Source organism: Moschus berezovskii, chromosome 13 (assembly GCF_049115385.1).
Source record: "Moschus berezovskii isolate FMDL1 chromosome 13, NW_MosBer_1.0, whole genome shotgun sequence".
In the NCBI taxonomy this organism is placed as follows: domain Eukaryota; kingdom Metazoa; phylum Chordata; class Mammalia; order Artiodactyla; family Moschidae; genus Moschus; species Moschus berezovskii.
The window spans coordinates 11,801,938-11,822,714 of NC_142472.1; the positions used below are offsets into that span (position 1 = coordinate 11,801,938).

The window sequence follows — 20,777 nt, forward strand, 5'->3', positions numbered from 1 at the left end:
TGATGACTCCAGGCTGCCACCACGCCGTTCCTTTCCGGACGCTTGATCGTAGGAGGGAGGGGGCCCAGCCAGATGTTGCGGGTTGTCCGCCCGGGTGACCGTGCTGGCGGAGGAGACGGAAGCCCTGCGCGGGGACAGCGGTGTGGACGGTGGGGTGAGCCTTCTGTGCTGTGTGCCGGGAAGGAGGGCACATCTGCCAGCTCCTCCGCCTCCTTCCTCTTTTGCCCCCGGTTATGAGAAAGTGCATTTTTCTTCATCTTGAGTATTAAAATTCCCACAGTCTACAAACTCAGAACGAGACGTGAGGGCAGACAAGGCGGAGCTTCCAGACTTGTGTGCTTTGGAGCAGTCAGTGTGTTCCTTGAGAACAAGACTCCAAGTCAGATAACTTGGGGAGGAATTCGGTTCTTCAGATTGAGGTGTATAGTGAACCGTCCTGGTCTGTGGTGATGGCAGGCAGGACCCTGTAGCCCACCAGGCTCCTGTCCATGGGATTTTCTTGGCAGGAATGAAGGAGTGGGTGGTCATTTCCTCCCCCAGGGCACCTTCCTGACGCAGGGATCAAACCTGTGTCTCCTGCATTGGCAGGTGAATTCTTTACCACTGAGCCACCATGAAAACCCCTGTGTGTGTATACATGTCATCAGTTCAATTCAGTCACTTAGTCATACTCTCTGCGACCCCATGAACCACAGCACGCCAGGCCTCCCTGTCCATCACCAACTCCCGGAGTTCACTCAGACTCATGTCCATCGAGTCGGTGATGCCATCCAGCCATCTCATTATCTGTCGTCCCCTTCTCCTCTTGCCTTCAGTCTTTCCCAACATCAGGGTCTTATTTCGGATGAGTCAGCTCCTCCCATCAGGTGGCCAAAATATTGGAGTTTCAGCTTCAACATCAGTCCTTCCAGTGAATACCCAGGACTGATCTCCTTTAGGATGGACTGGTCAGATCTCCTTGCAGTCCAAGGGACTCTCAAGAGTCTTCTCCAACAGCACAGTTCAAAAGCATCAGTTCTTCGGTGCTCAGCTTTTTTTATAGTCCAACTCTCACATCCATACATGTCTACTGGAAAAACCATAGCCTTGACTAGACAGACCTTTGTTGACAAAGTAATGTCTCTGCTTTTTAATATGCTGTGTAGGTTGGTCATAACTTTTCTTCCAAGTTGAGTAAGTGTCTTTTGATTTCATGGCTGCAGTCACCATCTGCAGTGATTTTGGAGCCCCATAAATAAGTGTTTCCACTGTTTCCCCATCTGTTTGCCATGAAGTGATGGGACCGGATGCCATGATCTTAGTTTTCTGAATGTTGAGCTTTAGGCCAACTTTTTCACTCTCCTCTTTCACTTTCATCAAGAGACACTTTAGTTCCTCTTCACTTTCTGCCATAAGGGTGGTGTCATCTGCATATCTGAGATTATTGATATTTCTTCCGGCAATCTTGATTCCAGCTTGTGTTTCCTCCAGCCCAGCGTTCCTCATGATGTATTCTGCATAGAAGTTAAATAAGCAGGGTGACAATATACAGCCTTGACATACTCCTTTTCCTAGTTGGAACCAGTCTGTTGGTTCCATGTCCAGTTCTAACTGTTGCTTCCTGACCTGCATACTGGTTTCTCAAGAGGCAGGTCAGGTGGTCTGTTATTTCCATCTCATTCAGAATTTTCCAGAGTTTATTGTGATCCACACAGTCAAAGGCTTTGACATAGTCAATAAAGCAGAAATAGATGTTTTTTTTGGAACTCTCTTGCTTTTTCCATGATCCAACGCATGTTGGCAATTTGATCTCTGGTTCCTCTGCCTTTTCTAAAACCAGTTTGAGCATCTGAAAGTTCACGGTTCATGTATTGCTGAAGCCTGGCTTGAGAATTTTGAGCATGACTTTACTAGTGTGTGAGATGAGTGCGATTGTGCGGTAGTTTGAGCATTCTTTGGCATTGCCTTTCTTTGGGGTTGGAATGGAGTTTTCCAAATTTGCTGACATACTGAGTGCAGCACTTTCATAGCATCATCTGTTAGGATTTGAAATACATGTCATTTCACATAACAAAAATATATTCCATCATGAGGGGTTGACCTTTCTGCTTTCTTCCCCCCCAAGGTTTAAAATTTAGATTTATTAATAAAAAATTCTGGTGCAGGGGTACCCTCGGAAATCTGTCAGCTCCCGGACCTTCTCTTTGTGACAGCTCGTGTTTTGATACCCGTGGCCTGTGTTAGGACAGAGCTGGACTGCCTGGTCCCCTCCCTGGCAAGCCTTGTGAGGTGCTGGCTTTGGCTTTCTGGCCTGACCTCCTTCTGTGCTCGGGCTGCAGGCTTGAGGTGACCTCGGCCTTTATCATTGGCCCCACTTTGATTCATTCAGCAAAGTCGTTAATTCTCTGGTTCTTTTTGTTATTTATTTTTTTGGTGAGGAGGGGGATTCCTTTTAAATAGGTTTTAACTGTGTGGGCAAAATATCTGTTTTGAAATGAATATTTCAGTCTTGATTATTCTGGTTCATTTAACATTGACTCTGTCCTGTCATTTCATACTTTTTATCTGGTCGTTTAAGTAACCTTAATCTTTTTTTTTCTTCTTGTTAGTTAGAACCTGGCCCTTTAGATGAAACCCAGATTGCTACTATATTAAGAGAAATACTGAAAGGACTTGATTATTTGCATTCGGAGAAGAAAATTCACAGAGATATTAAAGGTAAGAAAGCATCCTGTTTCTGGTCCCTTGAAATCCCTAAGGCAGGTGGAAAGGTTTGTTGTAGCGTTTTAACTGTGCTTCTCTTCTCAAGGGAAGTGGTTCTGTGGGCCCGTGGAGAGTGCCTTCGAGATTTGATGACTCTGGGAGGCACACAAACCTGTTTGCAAGGGAGTGGACGGAAGTGTCCAGCAGCCAATGTAAGGGCGTCTTCGGTTTTATTTTGCAGCTGCCAACGTCCTGCTCTCTGAACACGGGGAGGTGAAGCTGGCGGACTTTGGAGTGGCAGGCCAGCTGACAGACACCCAGATAAAGAGAAACACCTTCGTGGGCACCCCTTTCTGGATGGCGCCCGAAGTCATCAAGCAGTCAGCCTACGACTCCAAGGTGAGGCCGGCACCTGGGCTTGCGGGGTCTGTGGAGGGCGGGGGCGCCCCTCCTGGACTCCAGCGGGCACCTCGGTCAGAAACAGGGTTCTCTGGCCGCTCAGTCAGTCCCTTTTACATGTCCGGTCCCCACTGCCGACAGTGTCTGTCTGATGGGGCAGGGGCGTGGTGGGCCAGAGGCCCCAGTCCCCCCCTGGTGGAGGTGTCCAGGCAGAGGCCTGTAGGGCGCAGGTCTGGGGAGAAGGGCTGGGGGTGCGGGGGGAGCCTGAGGAGTGGGTGAGGGCAGAGGACCTCGGACAGAAGGCTGAGCAGTGTTTCAGGGACCAGGGCAGAAAGGATCCCCAGGAGAAATGCGTCACACAGCTGGAAGGCCGGAGCCTGGGAGGAAGCGTACCTTTCATGGCCCCTGCAGACCCTTCCTGTTGTCACATTTCGGGGACCCCCCGCCCCCCACAACTGGGATTGTTCTCAGAGTCTCCTTATTCCGGTCTCTTGCCTATCATGTGCTGCACTCTCCCAGTTTCTCCTGTCTTCTTTTTTCCCTGTTGCCCTTCAGCTTGTTAAACTGTTTAGTGTGGGCTTAAAAAGCCTACCAGGACCCCCGCCTCCGGGATCTGATTTCACGCCCGCATGCCAGGCCTCTCTGTCTCAGTCGCCTGGGCGCAGCGAAGTCTCCATGTGGGCACAGAGCAGAGGCTTCTCTAAGCCAGGATTTCCAGGCAGACGAACTGTTAACTCAGATACTTCTACATGCCAGACACCAGTTCTTCTCTTTGAGTGGAAATCTTTTCACTCCCTGGCAGATCCCCCCACCTTGTGAAACGCAGCACGCAAAGGGAAGAGTGGCTTTCCCTGGGGACCTCAGCTCCACGTAGTGAGCCGTCATGTGGGTGCTGAAGTTGCTGGGGGTCCTGTCCGTCAGGGCAGAGGTGGCCTTGGCCCTCTTGCTGTTGAGGGCCGTGACTTCCTTAGGCTTATGGCCTTGGAAGCCACTGGCCAGTAATTGACGGTAGGTTTTCAGCAGAGCTGCCTGGCCTTTGGCATGTCTGTTGCCTTGCCCTGTGGCATGGATTTGCCCCTAAGACTACGTCTAATCTCTATTGGCCCTTTTCCTGGAATCATATCATTTTTAAGACTCTACAGGAATTTATGTATTCAGTTCATTCTATTTTAAGCTGAGGCCCATTTATCATTGGCTTCCCTGGTGGTTCAGATGGTAAAGAATCTGCCAGCAGTGGAGGAGACCCAGGTTCAATCCCTGGGTGGGGAAGATTCGCTGGAGGAGGGCATGGCAACCCACCATCTCCAGTGTTCTTGCCTGGAGAATTCCATGAACACAGGAGCCTGGCAGGCTGCAGTCCCTGGGGTCACAGAGAGTTGGACGCGGCTGAGTGACGTTCACGTTGCCTTTTTTCACTTTTGTTTATCTAGATTCACAGGTCTAGATTTTTAGGCAGGGCTGGGACTAGAATCCACATTTCTTAACTTCTTTGAGAACACCCCTGATGTTTCTCTCTTCTTTTCTGGTCAGTTAGCTGGTCAGCGCCGGCCCCCTGTGACTCAGGATTCAGATTTTACCTTCTCAGTGTTATTCCTTACTGCCCACCTCACACTTCCTCAAGAACTCTCCAGCCTTCCTGAGACTCCCTCTCCCCACCTTTCTGCCTGGGCAGGGGTCCTCTCCCTGTGTTTACCAGGGGCAACACTCTGTGCCATGGAGATCCCAGGACATCAGCAAGCTTGGCTGCCTCTTCCCTGGGGCTGTCTAGATCAGAATGCTCTTCTGTGGTCAGCAGATGCTGCGGCATTCTTTTTTAGGCAGATTAGAAGATGCTTGTCACAGACATACAGGAAATGCAAGCTTGGTTGGGCAGCTTGAGAAAACATGTTCAGCCTCTCGCAAACCTTTACCCACCTTAACGTTAGACTCTGTTGTTTAGTCACTCAGTCGTGTCTGGCTCTTTTTGCAACCCCACGGACCACAGCCTTCCTGGCTTATGGCAAAAAGCCGATTCAGGGGCTCAGTGTGAAGAAGTTTGTGAAATGCGCCTTCCAGGCTTGTTGACACAGGAGCGCAGATAAGGCTCAGGGCGTGAGTGCGGAGCTTTGTCAGAGGCTGCTGGGGTCCGGGTCTGCAGGGTCTGGCTGACAAAGGTCCCCTGCCCGAGGCCCGTCTGGCAGGGCCGTTTTGCTCTTTAATGGGCACCTCTGCTCACCTGAGACACAAGCTCGGCTTCTTGTCATTGCCCGTCTCCTCCCCGCATCCTTGGACAGTCCCTGCATTACAGGTAAAGCGCGTGTTCCCCGGGGTTCTGGGGGAAGCCGGGTGCTCCGGTAGTTTCATTTCAGGGCCCATGAGCTGATGATTCTCAGCAGGGGGAGCAGGTGGGGTGAGGATGGACTGTACCTGTCTCCCAGTGCCTTCATCTCCTGAGCTTACAGGGGCATCAGCCTTAGTGTTGTGTGTGTGCGTCTGTGTGTCTAGAACCGGCTTGGCACAGTCACCTCTGGAACCAGTACATTTGGTCCCTTGTCATTCGCCCCAACTGAGAATGCTGATCTCAGGTCTTGATCTGAGCCCGGCATTTCTAAGCCATGTTAGTTCAGAGGCCTTGAGAACCTTCTTCATCATCATTGTTCTCTTTAAGGTGACTTAGTGAAGCTTAGTATAAGATGCCCACGGGCATCTTAGTATAAGATGCAACTGTGGAGCCGGGGCTTGGGCCGAGGACCCTTCCATCATTTCCCCCTTTCTCTGTAAGGGGAGACATGTCCGCGGGTGGGCTGGACTGGGTGGGGACCTTGCCCCCTTCTGTGCTCATTCTGTTCTGCCCCTGCTGTAGCTGAGCCCAGCGCCGTGCTGGTCGATTGACTCTTCAGTGAGCCAGTGCAGTGCTGGGCATCGGGGGCTCTGACCGTGAGCTGGTTCAGGGGGGCCGAGAGGGTGTTGGCGTGATCCGGGAGGGCGGCACAGACGCGGGCTTCTCAGCCCTTCAGAGACGAGGTGGGAGGAGAGGAGAGACATTTGTGCTGGAATTGTTGATCGGCTTCCCTGCTAGCAACCCTTGTGGAGGCTGAGGGGCCAGCACTGGTGTTCTCCTTGTAAACAACTTTCCCCTTTTTTGGTTTCAAAAGCAGCACTTAGTCTTTAATCTGGAAAATACTGGAAAAAATGAGATGAAAGGAAAAACATCTGTAGGCCTATTACCCAAACACAAGCTAAGTTATTTTGGTGTCCAGTCGTGTCCGAAATAACTGTTTGCAGTCACCATGGTGAAGGATGAAAACAGGTGATGTGTTGATGGAAAAATAAAGACGAGTGGAAACATGGTAGGACCGGCCCATCTGTTGGAATGTGTACAGCCAGCTGGTCCACTGGGTACGTGACCAACCTTCCTGTCCCGATGGCAGCCCCTGGCCTCCCCTGCCCCATCCTCAGGACCAGGAGTTCCCACCTCCTGGCCGGGAGGGATGCACTTTGCAAGCGGGGGAAGGACGTGAGCGGAGAAGGCGTCCAGCTTTATCCTGGCACGGGGTGATGGTGGGGGCCGCGTGTTGCTGCGGAGTTGGTCCTAAACGGTTCTTACACCTCTCGTGCTACTTAACATGTTTCTGAATATGGCGTCTTATTAAATAGTTTCTATTAAATCCATCTTGAGCTGTGTTTTAACTGGTTATGATCGTTATTTGGGATTCTCCATGTTTTTTTTTCCTGTCTTCCTTTTTTATTTTGGCTGCCCTGCACACTGTGTGGTATCTTAGTTCCCTGACCAGGGATTGAACCCATGCTCCCTGCAAGGGACCCTGCAAGGATTCTTAACTACTCGAAGTCCCCCTCTTGTGGTTCTTCATAGAATATTTTCTATGCATAAATTTTAAAATGCCACTTAAGTCGTATTTGTCTGCAGAGATATACAGCCAGGTGACTTTTACTTAACTTGGTATCACTGCAGGGACTTTGAGAGTTGCTGTTCACCAGTAGTGCCCCTGGGTCCCCGTACCCTCACTGCTCATCAGTAATGGGTAATTCTCTGTTGTCACTTCCAGGAGAATGCTGCCCAGAACTAACCACATACAGAAAGAAAGTCTGTCCACGAGTAAATGTCTGCAGTTCAGTTGTGATTTTTGACTTAGTCTCATTATTGAAAACCACTGTTTGTTTCCCTTAATAGATAATTTCCCAAATGGTGGTAAAACAGGTCTCCTCTTATACCTCAATTTTAGTTGCTTTGGAAAATGATTGCCCTCTCCCATGTAACTCTTATTTTAAAATCCAGACACATCTTTAAATCTGATGTCGTAAATCCTCGATACCGTAATAGACAAACTCAGTTGATTCTCTGTCAGTGTCATTGGTGAATATTTGATACTTTAGTCAAGTTAATGTGTCATAGCAGGATAGTCATTCTTCTAAGGTTTTAGCATAAGTAATGCTGCTTTTGAATATTTTAGGCATCCCTTACCATTTTCTAAATATAAAATTTATTCGGGATCGATTCCTAGAAGTGAAATTAGTTGGTTTTAACAAGTGTGGGTATTTTTATGACTTTTACTGCATGATGCCGAATTGCTTGCCATTTACTCAAGTGGCAGTCAAGGTTTCCAAGTTAGTCAGCAGGATGTTAGATGTATGCAGGGGGAGCCTGCAGGCAGGAAGCCCACTCTGGAGCCCCGGACAGAAGACGGCTCTGAACTAAGCCGGAGGCAGGTGGGGACCCAGGGCGCCAAGAGGTCAAGAGCCACACACTTGGCAGCTGGTTGATTTAGGAGGAACCAAAGAGAAGTTCCAAGGGTTGGGCCCAGGCTCCTGGCCCGGCTGCCTGGGAACAGGGCTCGCATTTCATCCTGATGTGGCTTTAAGGGCTGTGCTGGCTTCTAAGCATCTCTGGACACGGTGGCTGCAAATATGCTGTGGTCCCCGGACATGCCGTCTCCACTCACCTCAGGTTCCCTGTCCTGTTGACTCAAGGTCTTAAGTGAATGTGGAACGTCTCCCACCTCCGGCAGCAAAGGGAAGAGGCCTAATCGTCGGAGCCGGCTTCCATGTCGAGGCAGAAGACGTTATTACATGTCCTCCTGCATGTTGCCTTTTTTGAAGTTACACCAAGGGCTTTATCTTTAACAAATATTTTCAATTAAGAATGAGATCTTATTCAAGACCTCAGAACCACATTGAGATTTTTTTTTTTTTTCTCCTAGGAAGTACGTTTCTTCGAACGGCCTCCCCTCCCCTGTGTAACTAAGTGTGTTTTGCTGTTGCAGGCAGACATCTGGTCCCTGGGCATCACGGCCATCGAGCTTGCCAAGGGGGAGCCGCCACATTCCGAGCTGCATCCCATGAAAGTCCTATTCCTTATCCCAAAGAACAACCCCCCGACGCTGGAAGGGAACTACAGCAAACCCCTCAAGGAGTTTGTGGAGGCCTGTTTGAACAAGGAACCGAGCTTTGTGAGTGTCTTGACCTGGGAACGGGCATCTCCCCTGACGGGGGCCTGATGGGTCTGGATGCATCTTAGTGGCCTGTCTTCCTTCTATGTTTTCAGCTGTCTTCATGATCTCATTTCTTTTTCTAAATGGGTATGATTGATTTCTCTGAAGTGCAAATGCTTTTTATTGTTATTTTATCTTTTTAAGGCTTCAGAGTCCACTTACCGTCTTTCAGATTTTCTAGTATCTTCCTACCTCATTGAGCTTGAAGACTGTTCTCCTTAATATTCTATGTGGAATCATACATTTTTAATATTTATAGTGGAAGGTTGGGTTATTTTTAGCTGTTGTCGTAACCGCAAAGTCCAGCCTGAGAAACAGTGGCTAAATAAGTCTTTAAAGTAAACATTTTCAGTTTCTTCTTGGCATGTGTTGGGAAGGAAAAGAGGAATGTGATATAAATGTAGCCCCGCCTTGCTTTCCCCTCTTCCTTCTGACTGTCTCTGCTATTGAGTTGACCCGGGCAGAGCCATGTGGCAGAGATGACTACATGGCTTCAGCCTCATTTTCCCTCTGAATTAGGATATTTCTTTCAAAGTTGTCTGTGTATTTTGGTGTTGCATGTGACACCATGTGTCCTTGTTTGGTTTCTGAATTTTCCAGCAGGGTTCGCCACAGGTCAGGCTGAAACTTCTGAACTCGTGTCTCCCCCCGCCCCCGCTGCTCCCTGCAAAGGACTCTTATCTAAAAATATGCTTCTGTGGTTCAGCTGCTCAGTCGTGTCCAGTTGTTTGTGGCCCCCAAGGACTGCAGCACACTGTGCTTCTCTGTCCTTCACCATCTCCCAGAATTTGTTCAAACTCCTGTCCATCGAGTCGGTGATGCCATCCAAGCATCTCATCCTCTGTCGCCCCCTTCTCCTCCTGCCCTCCATCTTTCCTGGCATCAGGGTCTTTTCCATTGAGTCGGCTCATGAATATTTAGTTGATTTCCTTTGAGATTGACTGGTTTGATCTCCTTGCAGTCCAGTGGTTGGTTTTAATAAGAGCACTATGGTTTTCTAATACCATACCAGGTTTTGGTAGCGGATTTCAGTGAGAAATGCCAACATTTTCTAAGACCCCCTTGGGGATGCAGAATACGCCACTCATCAGGTGCTGTGGGGGTCACTGTTCTTCATGTCCTTGAGCTCTGAACTTTGCTACCAGGAGTTTCTTCCCAGCCCTAAGAAGATGCCTACACATGCCCGCACATCCTCCCATTACAGATACAGGTCTGGTATTGCTTGCCGGCCGAGCGCACACACCTCTAGCCCAAATGTACCGATGGGAAGATGAGAGGCTGAGGGTCTGGGCTTTTCCGAGGTGCTTGGAGTTTCACACTCGTGTGGTCGGGGACTGAGAAATACCGGAAGTGACCCAGGCTTTTGCACAGGCTTGAGTCGGAGGACTGTGCCTGGCTGTCATTCAGGAAGCTTCAGTGATTCAGTGCAAGTGGGAATGCAGTCTGACTTGTGTGTTCCTGCTGTCCGCTCCTGTTTGGGCTGCATGGTTTCTCAGGAGGCATATGCCCTACAGGTGGTTTTGCCATTCTCAAAGCAGCAACTGAGTTCTATGCACGCTCACTGGCTGGGGCCGTGTTGAGCCCAGGCCCTGGAGGAAGTCCTCACCCCGATCACAAGGAAAGAGGCAGACCTGGGAAACCAGCGTTTCTAACTCGGGAAGGCTGATGACTAAGAGAACTTGCCCTTTCAGCAACCACGAAAAAGCTATCTCCTGGCTCCTGTCTTCCAGATGAATCTAAATGAACATTTATCTTATTTTTGGGGATGGAGCCAAACAAAAAGAAAGTTAACGAGGTGATATACAGAACACGTTTTCTCTCTTGCCAGCATTAGCGATGATGGTTGAATGACTTCTGTGCAAGTCTCTGTAACGTTTCTGTGTGAATGCATTTTCCTGGGGGAAAGGGCGTCTGCTTTTATTGGATGGTTAGCTCCAGAGTCTTAAGGACTCCTGTGGATACTAGGTACCTGTCCACACTGTGAATGGGATCCTGCCCACCGATGCCAAGTGACAGTCTTTGAATCAATCTTAAAGGAGAAAACTTTGAAATAAGACTCCATCCATATGTATTAGAATTGGTTGCTGGACGTTTTGAGGCAGAAACCTGTCCTTTGGGGTGGAGTCAGGTGGAATGCTGAGAACTTGATCTCATGTTTTTTCTCTTTGGTGTGTCGGTTGATGCATTTCCAGAGACCCACCGCTAAGGAGTTACTGAAGCACAAGTTCATAATCCGCAATGCAAAGAAAACATCCTACTTGACCGAGCTCATCGACAGGTACAAGAGGTGGAAGGCCGAGCAGAGCCACGAAGACTCCAGCTCGGAAGACTCAGACACGTGAGTCCGCGCGGCCTGAGTCCTTCAGGGTGTCTGTGACTTGGGGGGAGGGGGAGGTTTCCCTCAGCCCCAGGCTCTGTCTGAACCCCAAGCTGAGCGTGACGTGGGCCTGTTTGTTCTTGTCTCTTGATTAGGGTGGGTTTGGGGTTTCTTTTTTCTTTAAGAAAGAGCGTCCAGTCTGATGGTGCTTCTGGTGTCAGTATGGGTCCGTATTTGGGAGTCTTTGAGTCTCTTTTTGTTGCCAGTGGAGTTTTCTCTGAGTAAATCTGTAATAGTTGTTTAGTCGCGTCCGACTCTTTGCAGTCCCATGGACTGCAGCACTGCAGGCTTCCCTGTCCTTCACCATCTCTGGGAGTTTGCTCAGATTCACGTCCAAAATCTGTAAAGAGCTGGACCTGGTTTCTTTTTTTCAAATTACTGGTCAGGTGAAATGACTTTAAACACATCTTTTAGTTCAGTTGCACAGTCATGTCTGACTCTTTACGACCCCCTGGACTGCAGCATGCTAGGCTTCTTAAACAAACAAACAAACACATTTTTAAGAAGAGACAAGTGAGGGTATTGGTGAATCTGTGTTGTGTGCCGGTATGTGCCTGGTGTTGTAAAAGCTCCATCTCAGGCATTTCCTGTAACCTGTTGTCAGGTTGAACATCTAGGAGCTCTGTTAGCTGAAGAGGTGAATTGGGTCTGGGAACCCTTTGGGTGCTTAGAGGTGGGGAGAGCTGGACTGGCTGCGCTGACTTGAGCGGAGAAAGGAGCCCTGAAGGGAGGGTCAGGGGTGTGGAGGTGCTCCCAGGGGTGGTGGCTCCTCGCCTGCACCCCTTCACACCACAGCCAGAAGTGCAAGCTGACCCCCAGCCCAGGCCCACATGCCAGGCCACTGGGGGAGACCCAGAGTGTGTTTCAGGGTTGCCAGGAGATTCCACTGCGAGGTCACGGGTGAGACCCACAGACTAGGACGTCGTTGAGGTCACGGCATTCGCTGGTGGTCAGGACAGGGATGAAGGGCTGGGGTTGCCCGGGCTGGGGGCTGGTTCTGGACATTTATGGTTGGGTCTGGGTGATGGGGGGGGGCGTCCAACTTGAGCAGTGTCAGGAGTCCACTGAGGGGATGGCCCTGGAGATCAGGCTGGTCTGGGGAGGCCAGGGCTCAGGAAGCTGGCTTTGACGTGGGCCTGTGTGGGTTTCCAGGAGGACGTGTCCCATCTAGAGCAGCGGCGAAACTTGGCCTTGAGGCAGGAGGTATAGGCAGACCATGCAGGCCTAGAGCGCCACCCTGTGAATGGTCATTGGAGCCCTGAGGATGTACCTGTGGGGACGGGCCGGGGCCCAGGACCAAGCTCTGGGGAAACCAGCATGAAGGAAGAGCCTGCGGCCCACTTGGGTGGAGGAGGTCGGGTGCTGGGAGCCGGGGCCCTCTAGGCCGATGAGTGGGAGCGTCTGCTGCTGAGCCCCCAACAGCACGAGGATAGCGGGGTGGCCCCCGTCCAGTGGCGGGTGGGGGACGGGGTCTTGGTCACCATGCATGCAGGTACAGGGTGGGTTTTTGGGGGTGAGTGGAGGGTAAGAGATGGAGGCAGGAGTGGAGGCGACGTGTCCAAGCTTGTGACTGACGGCTGGGAGGGAGCTGAGTGGGCAGGGCTGCGTGCTCTCGTCGGGGTGGATGGAGCCGGTGCTGCAGCGCTCCGTGGGAAGTGATGGGAGCCACATCCCCACGGGGTCTCCCGCCTCCGGGAGGGTGAGGGCAGGGTGGGCTTCTGCAGCCCCGGAGGGACTGGATCAGGCATGGAGCGTGGGGGGGCCCCCTTCCGCCCACAGAGTCCCCACCCCCACCCTCCATGGAGCTGGCGCTCACTCACGGGTGCACTTGGGTTTCTGTGTTAAGGGAGACGGACACAGATGGCCAGGCCTCTGGAGGCAGCGACTCGGGGGACTGGATCTTCACTATCCGGGAGAAGGATCCAAAGAGTCTGGAGAATGGAGCTCTCCAGCCGTCGGATCTGGAAAGAAATAAGGTACGTTTGTGCGTGCGGAGAGACTAGCCCTCGTCATCAGGAATGGAAGCGTTTTGGAGCCACTTTGTCATGAAGCCTGCTGTTCTCGTGGGCCTCACGGGCCCTCTGGGCTGCCTGTGTTGGAATTTTGCTGTCAGGAAGTCGACAGATTAAGGGATTCGGTTCTGTCTGACTACCCAGTGAGGCTGGCCTGCGAGTCTGGGTGCTGGCCTGGTTCGCAGTGCTACCTCTGCTCTCTGTGGCCGCACCATCAGCTCAGCGTTTCTGACACTGGGTTGTAGGGGGTGGGGAAGGGTGGCTGGGAAATGCTCAAAACGACTTTCCAGCTTTTGAAAGACACTCTGCCTCTGGTGCACGATGGCGTTCTTCATCAAGGCACCGTGATTTGGGGATTGAGTTTTAAGGAATCTTAAACATATCGCTTTTGGCACTTCCCTGGTGGCTCAGGCGGTAAAGAATCTGCCTGCCATGCGGGAGACGCGGGTTCTTTCCCTGGGTCGGGAAGATCTCCTGGAGGAGGGCATGGCAACCCACTCCAGTATTCTTGCCTGGAGAGTCCCGTGGACAGAGGAGCCTGGCAAGTTACAGTGGTCCACGGGCTGCCATCGCAGAGTCGGACACGACCAAGTGACTGACGCTTTGGTACTTAGGTAAAGTGTAATTTTCGATGACTTGGTCTTGTGCCTGTTGGCATTTGTGAAAAACTGTATATTTTGAGGGATTGTTTTGAAGCCCAGAGGTGTAGTTTCTTCTCGGCAGAGCGGACCAGTGGCTGTCCCCTGGCGACCCTAGAGTCCCGCTCTGAGAAGCAGGCAGGGGTCATGTTCAGATGAGGCTGCAGAGGAAAAAGGCAGCGCTGTCCTGTGACAGCACCTTGCAGCCCCCGGCTCTGGCGTGAGCTCTGTCTCCAGGCTCTCTCCACGCGTGACCTGGTGGTAGTTTCGGCCCTGCCCGCATCCAGGCAGGACGCTGCTCCCGGCGCTCCGTGCCTTTCCATGGGGGATGGTATCTGAGGTCCCCCATAGTCGAGTGAAACATAGCGAGGCAGCCACCGCGGATGCGTCTCAGAGTCCAGTGAACCCGGCAAGTATGGATGTTAAAACATTTCTCATTATGTTTTCTTTCCTCCCAAGATGAAAGACATCCCAAAGAGGCCTTTCTCTCAGTGTTTATCTACAATTATTTCTCCGCTCTTTGCAGAGGTAAGATGCCCAGTGGACGGTTGGGGGAGAGGGGAAGAAGGGGGTGCAGGCAGTCTGCGTGCGGCAGGGCTGCCTGTGGAATCGGGGAGGTCGGAGCGGCCGGCGCAAGCGGACGGTGGGCTGTGCTCCTGGAGGCCGACCGGGCCGGTCCCTGCCTTTCAGGAGGGCCTCCTGCTTTCCCGGGGCCGTCTTCTGTCCAGCCCGTTGTCCTGGGAGCTGTCGCCGTGGGGCTGCCGGCAGCATCCACGGGGACTTGGGCAGCCTGGCCGTGGTCCACTCGTGGACCAGGGTGACTTGAACTTCAGCTGTGCTGCTTTCTACAGAACCTGGTTGGGTGCAGCCTGGCCTCTCTGCTTCTGCCAGACTTGGGTTCAGTTCAGTTCAGTCGCACAGGCGTGTCCGACTCTTTGCGACCCCATGAACAACCGTAGCATGCCAGGCCTCCCTGTCCATCACCAGCTCCCGGGGTCCACCCAAACCCATGTCCATTGTGTCAGTGACGCCATCCAACCATCTCATCCTCTGTTGTCCTCTTCTTCTCCTGCCCTCAGTCTTCCCCAGCATCAGGGTCTTTTCCAATGAGTTAGCTCTTCACATTAGGTGGCCAAAGTATTGGAGTTTCAGCTTCAACATCAGTCCTTCTAATGAGGGCAATGTTTACTTTAAGGGGATACCAGATTGCCTGGGACTCTCAGGTTTCCTGGGAATCCCCCACAATAGGGGCCTCACCCCACAGGGCCCCTGATTGGCCACTGCATCCTGGTGCCCTCTCGGGGGGACCCCACCCTGTGTAGATAGGTGTACGCGTACAGCATTCAGAGGTGTTTTGAGAGCGGGTCTTAGGGTGAACGTTGTTCTTTATCGGGTTCCTACCGACTAGGAGATGAGTTGGAAATAGCCCTCTCTGACACTGCCCTGTGGGCTCTCCTGGCTCAGGCCGCCTTTAAGGTAATTCCAAGTGAGCCACCCCGCCCCTTCTGTTCAGGTCGTGATCAGAGTTCTCCAGGGAGGCTCTAGCAGGGGCTTCTCGGTCCTGGGTGGGGGATCCTGGGTGTGAGGGACCCACAGGCTCATCCTTGGGCTCTGTTTGGCCTTGAATCCCCCTTGGGGAGTTCCTGGCTGGCAGAGGTGCTGAGGGGACACCGGCTCCCCTGGATTTAGGGCTGCCACCTGGTTCCATGGGCTTCCCGGTGGCTCAGCTGGTAAAGAATCCGCCTGCAACGCAGGAGACCTGGGTACGATCCCTGGGTTGGGAGGGTCCCCTGGAGAAGGGAAAGGCTACCCACTCCAGTATTCTGGCCTGGAGAATCCCATGGGCTATGTAGTCCACGGGGTCGCAAAGAGTCAGACACGACTGAGCGGCTTCCACTCACTTTTCACTGCTTCCATGAAGTCGAGTGTTCCGGCAGCACCCCAAGGCCTTAGCCACCCGCCTGGTAACCCCGGGAGCTCTGAGTTTCCAGCCCAAGCTGCGGCTGCAGACCAGAGCCGAGTGGGCATGGGATGGCTTTGCTGGTGGTTGAAACGGAAGAAGGGAGCAGCGGCCATGGACGAAGAGGTTCACAGAAGCCCCCTCCCCCAGGGAAGGCAGAGATCAGGGCCTCTCAGCTCTCAGCCTCCCGGAGGGGAGGGGTCCGGGCTGAGGCCGCCGGGCTGTGGCCGGAGCAGGCGTGCACCACACATCATGTCACAGATGCCCGTGGTTTCTTATCCTCGGGGGAGTCACGCTGGCCCCGCGTCTTGTGTTTGCAGCTGAAGGAGAAGAGCCAGGCGTGCGGAGGAAACTTGGGCTCCATCGAGGAGCTGCGTGGGGCCATCTACCTGGCGGAGGAGGCCTGCCCCGGCATCTCGGACACCATGGTGGCCCAGCTGGTGCAGCGGCTGCAGAGGTGAGTGGCATCCGTGCCTGGTGCCCTCGGGCCGGGGCTGGCTGCAGAACTGGGGAAGGGAGGGGGTTCTGCCCTCCAGGAATCAGTTACGGGTGAGTCTGGACTCTGCTGGCACGGCCCAGGGAGCTCTGTGGTTGTGGCGCTTGTCTCATAAACACCAGATGACATTAGTGGGTAGTGGGGGGCTGTGGGCTTTCCAGATGCAGCCTTGTGCCCAGCTGGAGGGGTGCAGTCCTGAGCCCAGCATCTGTAACTCCTTGTTTGGGTTTGTGTTTTAAAGTTAGGGGTCCAGAAACCCTAGAGGTTGGGGCTCAGCGAGAGTAGCCACAGCTGTGTTCTTTCTGGGTGGGTGGCTGTACGGGTTCTCGGTTCTGTCTCGCTCCCAGAAGCCCTGTGGTGGTGGCAGGGAGCCCCGTCTGTGGCAGCCTGCTGAGGGGTGGAGCTGGGGGTGTCCTGTCCTGTCCTCGCCAGCGGCCCTGGTGGCACACCTTCCTGAGTGAGGAGGAGGTGGGACTGCCCATCTGGCCCCCTGCTCGCTCCCCCGAGCTTGTTTGTTGGGGAACCTCCCCATGGAAGAGATCACAGAAGCACAGTCCCCCGGGGCTGCTGCAGAGAGCGGAGGTGGACCGTCCCACAGCTCTATGAGCCGAGCTCTCCTCCACACCCAAACCCTTTTCTTTTCCCCACAAAACACCAGGCAGGTCATTGCTCTGAGGTTCACCTTCCAGGTGAAGTGTCCTGGCTGCCGAGTTCTTCCTAGAGGATGGCTGGGCCTCCATGGGAACCAGGAGCATCTCAGATCTGTCTTGAGATGTCGGCTGGATGGCACGTGAAGTTTGGGGCGTGGAGGGTCACTTATGCCACATGGAAGTGGTCATGAAGGGGTTGGCCGAGTCCCCCTGAAGGGGGCATCAGAGCCTCAGTGCTGACCCTTCAGATTGATTCTCCGGAACTCTGGCTCCCTCGTGGAAACATTCCAACTTCCTAACCTGCTGTCGTGTTCAGGCTGGAGGGAAGACCGTTTACTTGGCCGCCATCAATTTTGAGGCAGTTGAGGGAATCCAATATGGTGTTTGGGTAACCCCCCTACTTTGATACTAACAGATTACAGAAATAGAGGAAAATAGAATTGAAAAGTCACACATGTGCTTACCCAGACACCGTTGTTTTAACTCGCCAAGTTTGTGTTTCCATTCAGTGTGTGTGCAGATACATTTCTAACACAGTGTTGTTAAAATTAGTGAACATTTCATCCCATAGTAATGTCACATAGACTTTGCCCTATTTAATTAATAGTGGTCCATCTTTCTGATTTCTCTGGTACCGCTTCATACCGGCATTTATTTCTCATTTAAAAGATTTCTTCAAGTCAAACAAAACCAAACCAGAAGCCGGAGTTGTCTTTTGTTTCCTGCATTTGTGGTGCCCCTCATAGAACTGAGGTTTTCCACGTTGTCCTGAGCCGCCTGAGGTTGTTACCAGCGTCGCCTGTGCGTGACTCTGTTTCCCCACAACTCCAGGCCCAGGGGCAATGGCAACCCACTCCAGTTCTCTTGCCTGGAAAATCCCATGTATGGAGGAGCCTGGTGGGCTGCAGTCCATGGGGTCGCTAAGAGTCGGGCATAACTGAGTGACTTCACTTTCACTTTTCACTTTCATGCATTGGAGAAGGAAATGGCAACCCACTCCAGTGTTCTTGCCTGGAGAATCCCAGGGACGGGGGAGCCTGGTGGGCTTCCGTCTATGGGGTCGCACAGAGTCGGACACGACTGAAGTGACTTAGCAGCAGCAGCAGCCTGTTCCCTTTCCGGAGTTGCTGACACAGGTGATCTGTCCTAGTTCTGTTCAATAGAAAGATGGCGTGAGGCACGTGTGTGGCTTTAAATTTTCTAGTAGCCACATTATTTTTAAAAACAGCTTTAAGAAAGTGAAATTGGTTTTAATAGTATACTTCTTAACGCACTGCATCTGAAATCTGGTTTCATCCTGCAGTCAGCATAGAGGTCTTGCCCCTTGTAGGGCTGAGTCTTAGCAGCAGGTGTGTGTTTCACACTTTACGGCACGTGTCACTGGGAACTCTCTGTGCCTCGATGCCGGCGTCGAGTGTGACCGTCCGTAACACAGGATAACACGGGTTTAAGTGCCCACCATCTGCATGACGGTTAGCCTTTTATTCCCCATCCTCCCGTCTCTCTTGTCCTCCTCCTCCTAATATTTCCTTATTTATTTGGCTGTGCTGGGCCTCTGTTCCAGCTGTGGGATCTTTAGCTGTGGTCTGTGAACTTCTGGTTGCAGCGTGTGGGATCTGGTTCCCTAGCCAGGGATGGAACCTCGGCCCCCCGTGTTGGGAGCACGGAGTCTTAACCACTGGACCAGCAGGGAAGTCCCTTCTTTCCTCCTTTGATGGGTACTCTTCCCCAGCCCTTGGATGACCTTGCTCCCGGCGATCCCTGTCCGGTTCTCCGAGCTCTGTGTTGTCCCCCATCCACAGCGGCCTGGTTGTGGCTGATGCCCCAGACCCAGTTTCACTCCCTTTGTGTCATTCCAGTTGGGTCACCGAGGAAACAGGAAGGGCCGGCTTTTGTCTGAAGCATTTTGAAAGGGTTCTGTGTGTTTTACTTTGTGGGTCCTTCTGTGTAGCGTCAATCCTCCCATGACGTCAGTTTAGTTGCTCAATTGTGTCTGACTCTGCGACCCCATGGACTGCAGCCAGCTAGGCCTCCCTGTCCATCACCAACTCCCGGAGTTCACTCACACTCATGTCCATTGAGTCTGTGATGCCATCCAACCATCTCATCCTCTGTCGCCCCCTTCTCCTCCCTCCTTCAACCTTTCCCAGCATCAGGGTCTTTTCAAATGAGTCAGCTCTTTGCATCCGGTGACCAAAGGATTGGAGTTTCAGCTTCAGCATCAGTCCTTCCAGTGAACACTCAGGACTGATTTTCTTTAGGATGGACTGGGGGGTTGGATCTCCTTGCAGTCCAAGGGACTCTCAAGAGTCTTCTCCAACACCACAGTTCAAAAGCATCAATTCTTTGGCGATCAGCTTTCTTCACAGTCCAACTCTCACATCCATACATGACCACGGGAAAAACCATAGCCTTGACTAGACGGACCTTTGTCGGCAAAGTAATGTCTCTGCTTTTTAATATGCTGTCTAGGTTGGTCCTAACTTTCCTTCCAAGGAGTAAGCGTCTTTTAATTTCACGGCTGCAGTCGCCATCTGCAGTGATTTTCTAATCATTTGTTCCCTGGGCGAACGTCGTGTGTCCTAAATGCTCTTAAAAGAGGACCCATAGTGTGGAATGTTTGCAGCAAGTCCCATTAAGTCTTCCTCAGCCATCTCCTGTGGTTGGGTCAGCCCCAGTTCTGAGGCGGCTAAGGGAATCTAGGTCATCACAGGGACTCTGCCTCCCAAAGCCAGACCCTGTGCAGAATTCCTGGGAGAGAGGCGCTCCCCCACCACTGGGTCTAGCCCCCCCACCACGATTTTTGGGGCGATGAATCGCTTCCCATTGCTGCATATGAGCCGTGAACCTACCCAGGTTTTTGGGTCATAATATTTGGTCTTTATGTAGAACAAATTGTGTAAAACCAGACACGTATAAGTTTGTGTATATTTCTTAACCTGTATTTTTCACGTTGCTTAAATATTACTATGGTTTGTAATCTGTTTCATTCAGCTCGCTTTTATTTCACCATTTCTCTATTGTTGGACATGAGAATTGTTTCCTCATTATTGTAATTACTGAAAATCTCAGAGATAGTTTTAGGAAGCAGATTACTTGAACAAGCCACCGATATTTTTGTGGCCAAAAAGGCTTTTTTAGACGGATCAAATTGGAATGCACGTGGGATCTCACAGTGTTATTGGGTATTATCGATATTTCAATTTTTTAATCTTATCATTTCCCACTTTATTTGTATCTTTTTTTTCTCTCTCCTGGGATGCTGAACACATTCTAATGTTTAAATTATCTATGAAGTTTTTAGTGTTGGAATTGTGATTTGCGTAGTTTTATGAATTCTTGATGTCATACTATAATTAGCTCACTAATAGCTTGTACCATTAATTAATTTGTTATAACTTGGGTTTGTCGATGAAAACTAGGACTTTGATCATTGCTTGAAGTTTTGCAAATTAATCTTTTTTTTTAATTTAGAGAAAATGACGTTGACTGACTTCTGTTTCTTGTTTTGTTTCTTCCCAGATACTCTCTAAGTGGTGGAGGAACTTCATCCCATTGAAATCCCTTTGGCATTTGGGGTTTTGTTTTTCCTTTTATTTTTTTCCTTCTTCACCCTCTTCCTTTTCAAAATTCAACAAGAGCCTTTGCTGACTCCGCTGAAGAGGCGCACCATCGTGGGCCGTTCCCGCCGCAGGGTCGCCTGTCCAGGGCCTCATGGCCCTTCCCTGCTGGCCTGGGGCCTGATGGACTCCGGATGGGGTGGGGGAAGGCCAGCTCCTCCAAGCGATTATTTTATTATTTTCGTTTTTAATTTTAACCATAGTGCACATATCAAGGAAAGTGTCTTTGCAAACAAAAATAAACCCTGAAATGTATATCTGGGATTATGATAAGGCGACTGAAGAAATGAAACCTCAGGTATCCTGCTTTACGTTGATAAGCACCCCCCCAACCCCCACCCCAGGAGATGGAGAAATCGCTCTGGTGGATCAGTGTACAGACTTGTAAATAGTGTCATTTTTACGGAAAACCCTTCCGGCGTGCATAGGAATCACTGTGTACACATCAGCCAAG

At 51.5% G+C, this 20,777-nt stretch overlaps 1 protein-coding gene across 1 annotated transcript in view; it reads left to right on the plus strand.

Annotated features, from left to right (window-relative positions):
* The window catches only part of STK24 (serine/threonine kinase 24), a 97,516-nt gene extending 77,043 nt beyond the window's left edge, over positions 1-20,473 (plus strand). Inside the window, exons 4-11 of the mRNA XM_055426588.2 lie at positions 2,589-2,697; positions 2,924-3,081; positions 8,343-8,528; positions 10,763-10,908; positions 12,794-12,923; positions 14,057-14,125; positions 15,878-16,014; positions 20,226-20,473. Of these exons, the coding sequence (XP_055282563.1) occupies positions 2,589-2,697; positions 2,924-3,081; positions 8,343-8,528; positions 10,763-10,908; positions 12,794-12,923; positions 14,057-14,125; positions 15,878-16,014; positions 20,226-20,262 (972 nt within the window). The 3' untranslated portion in view covers positions 20,263-20,473. The remainder of the gene's footprint in view (positions 1-2,588; positions 2,698-2,923; positions 3,082-8,342; positions 8,529-10,762; positions 10,909-12,793; positions 12,924-14,056; positions 14,126-15,877; positions 16,015-20,225) is intronic.
* Positions 20,474-20,777: the final 304 nt, after the last annotated feature.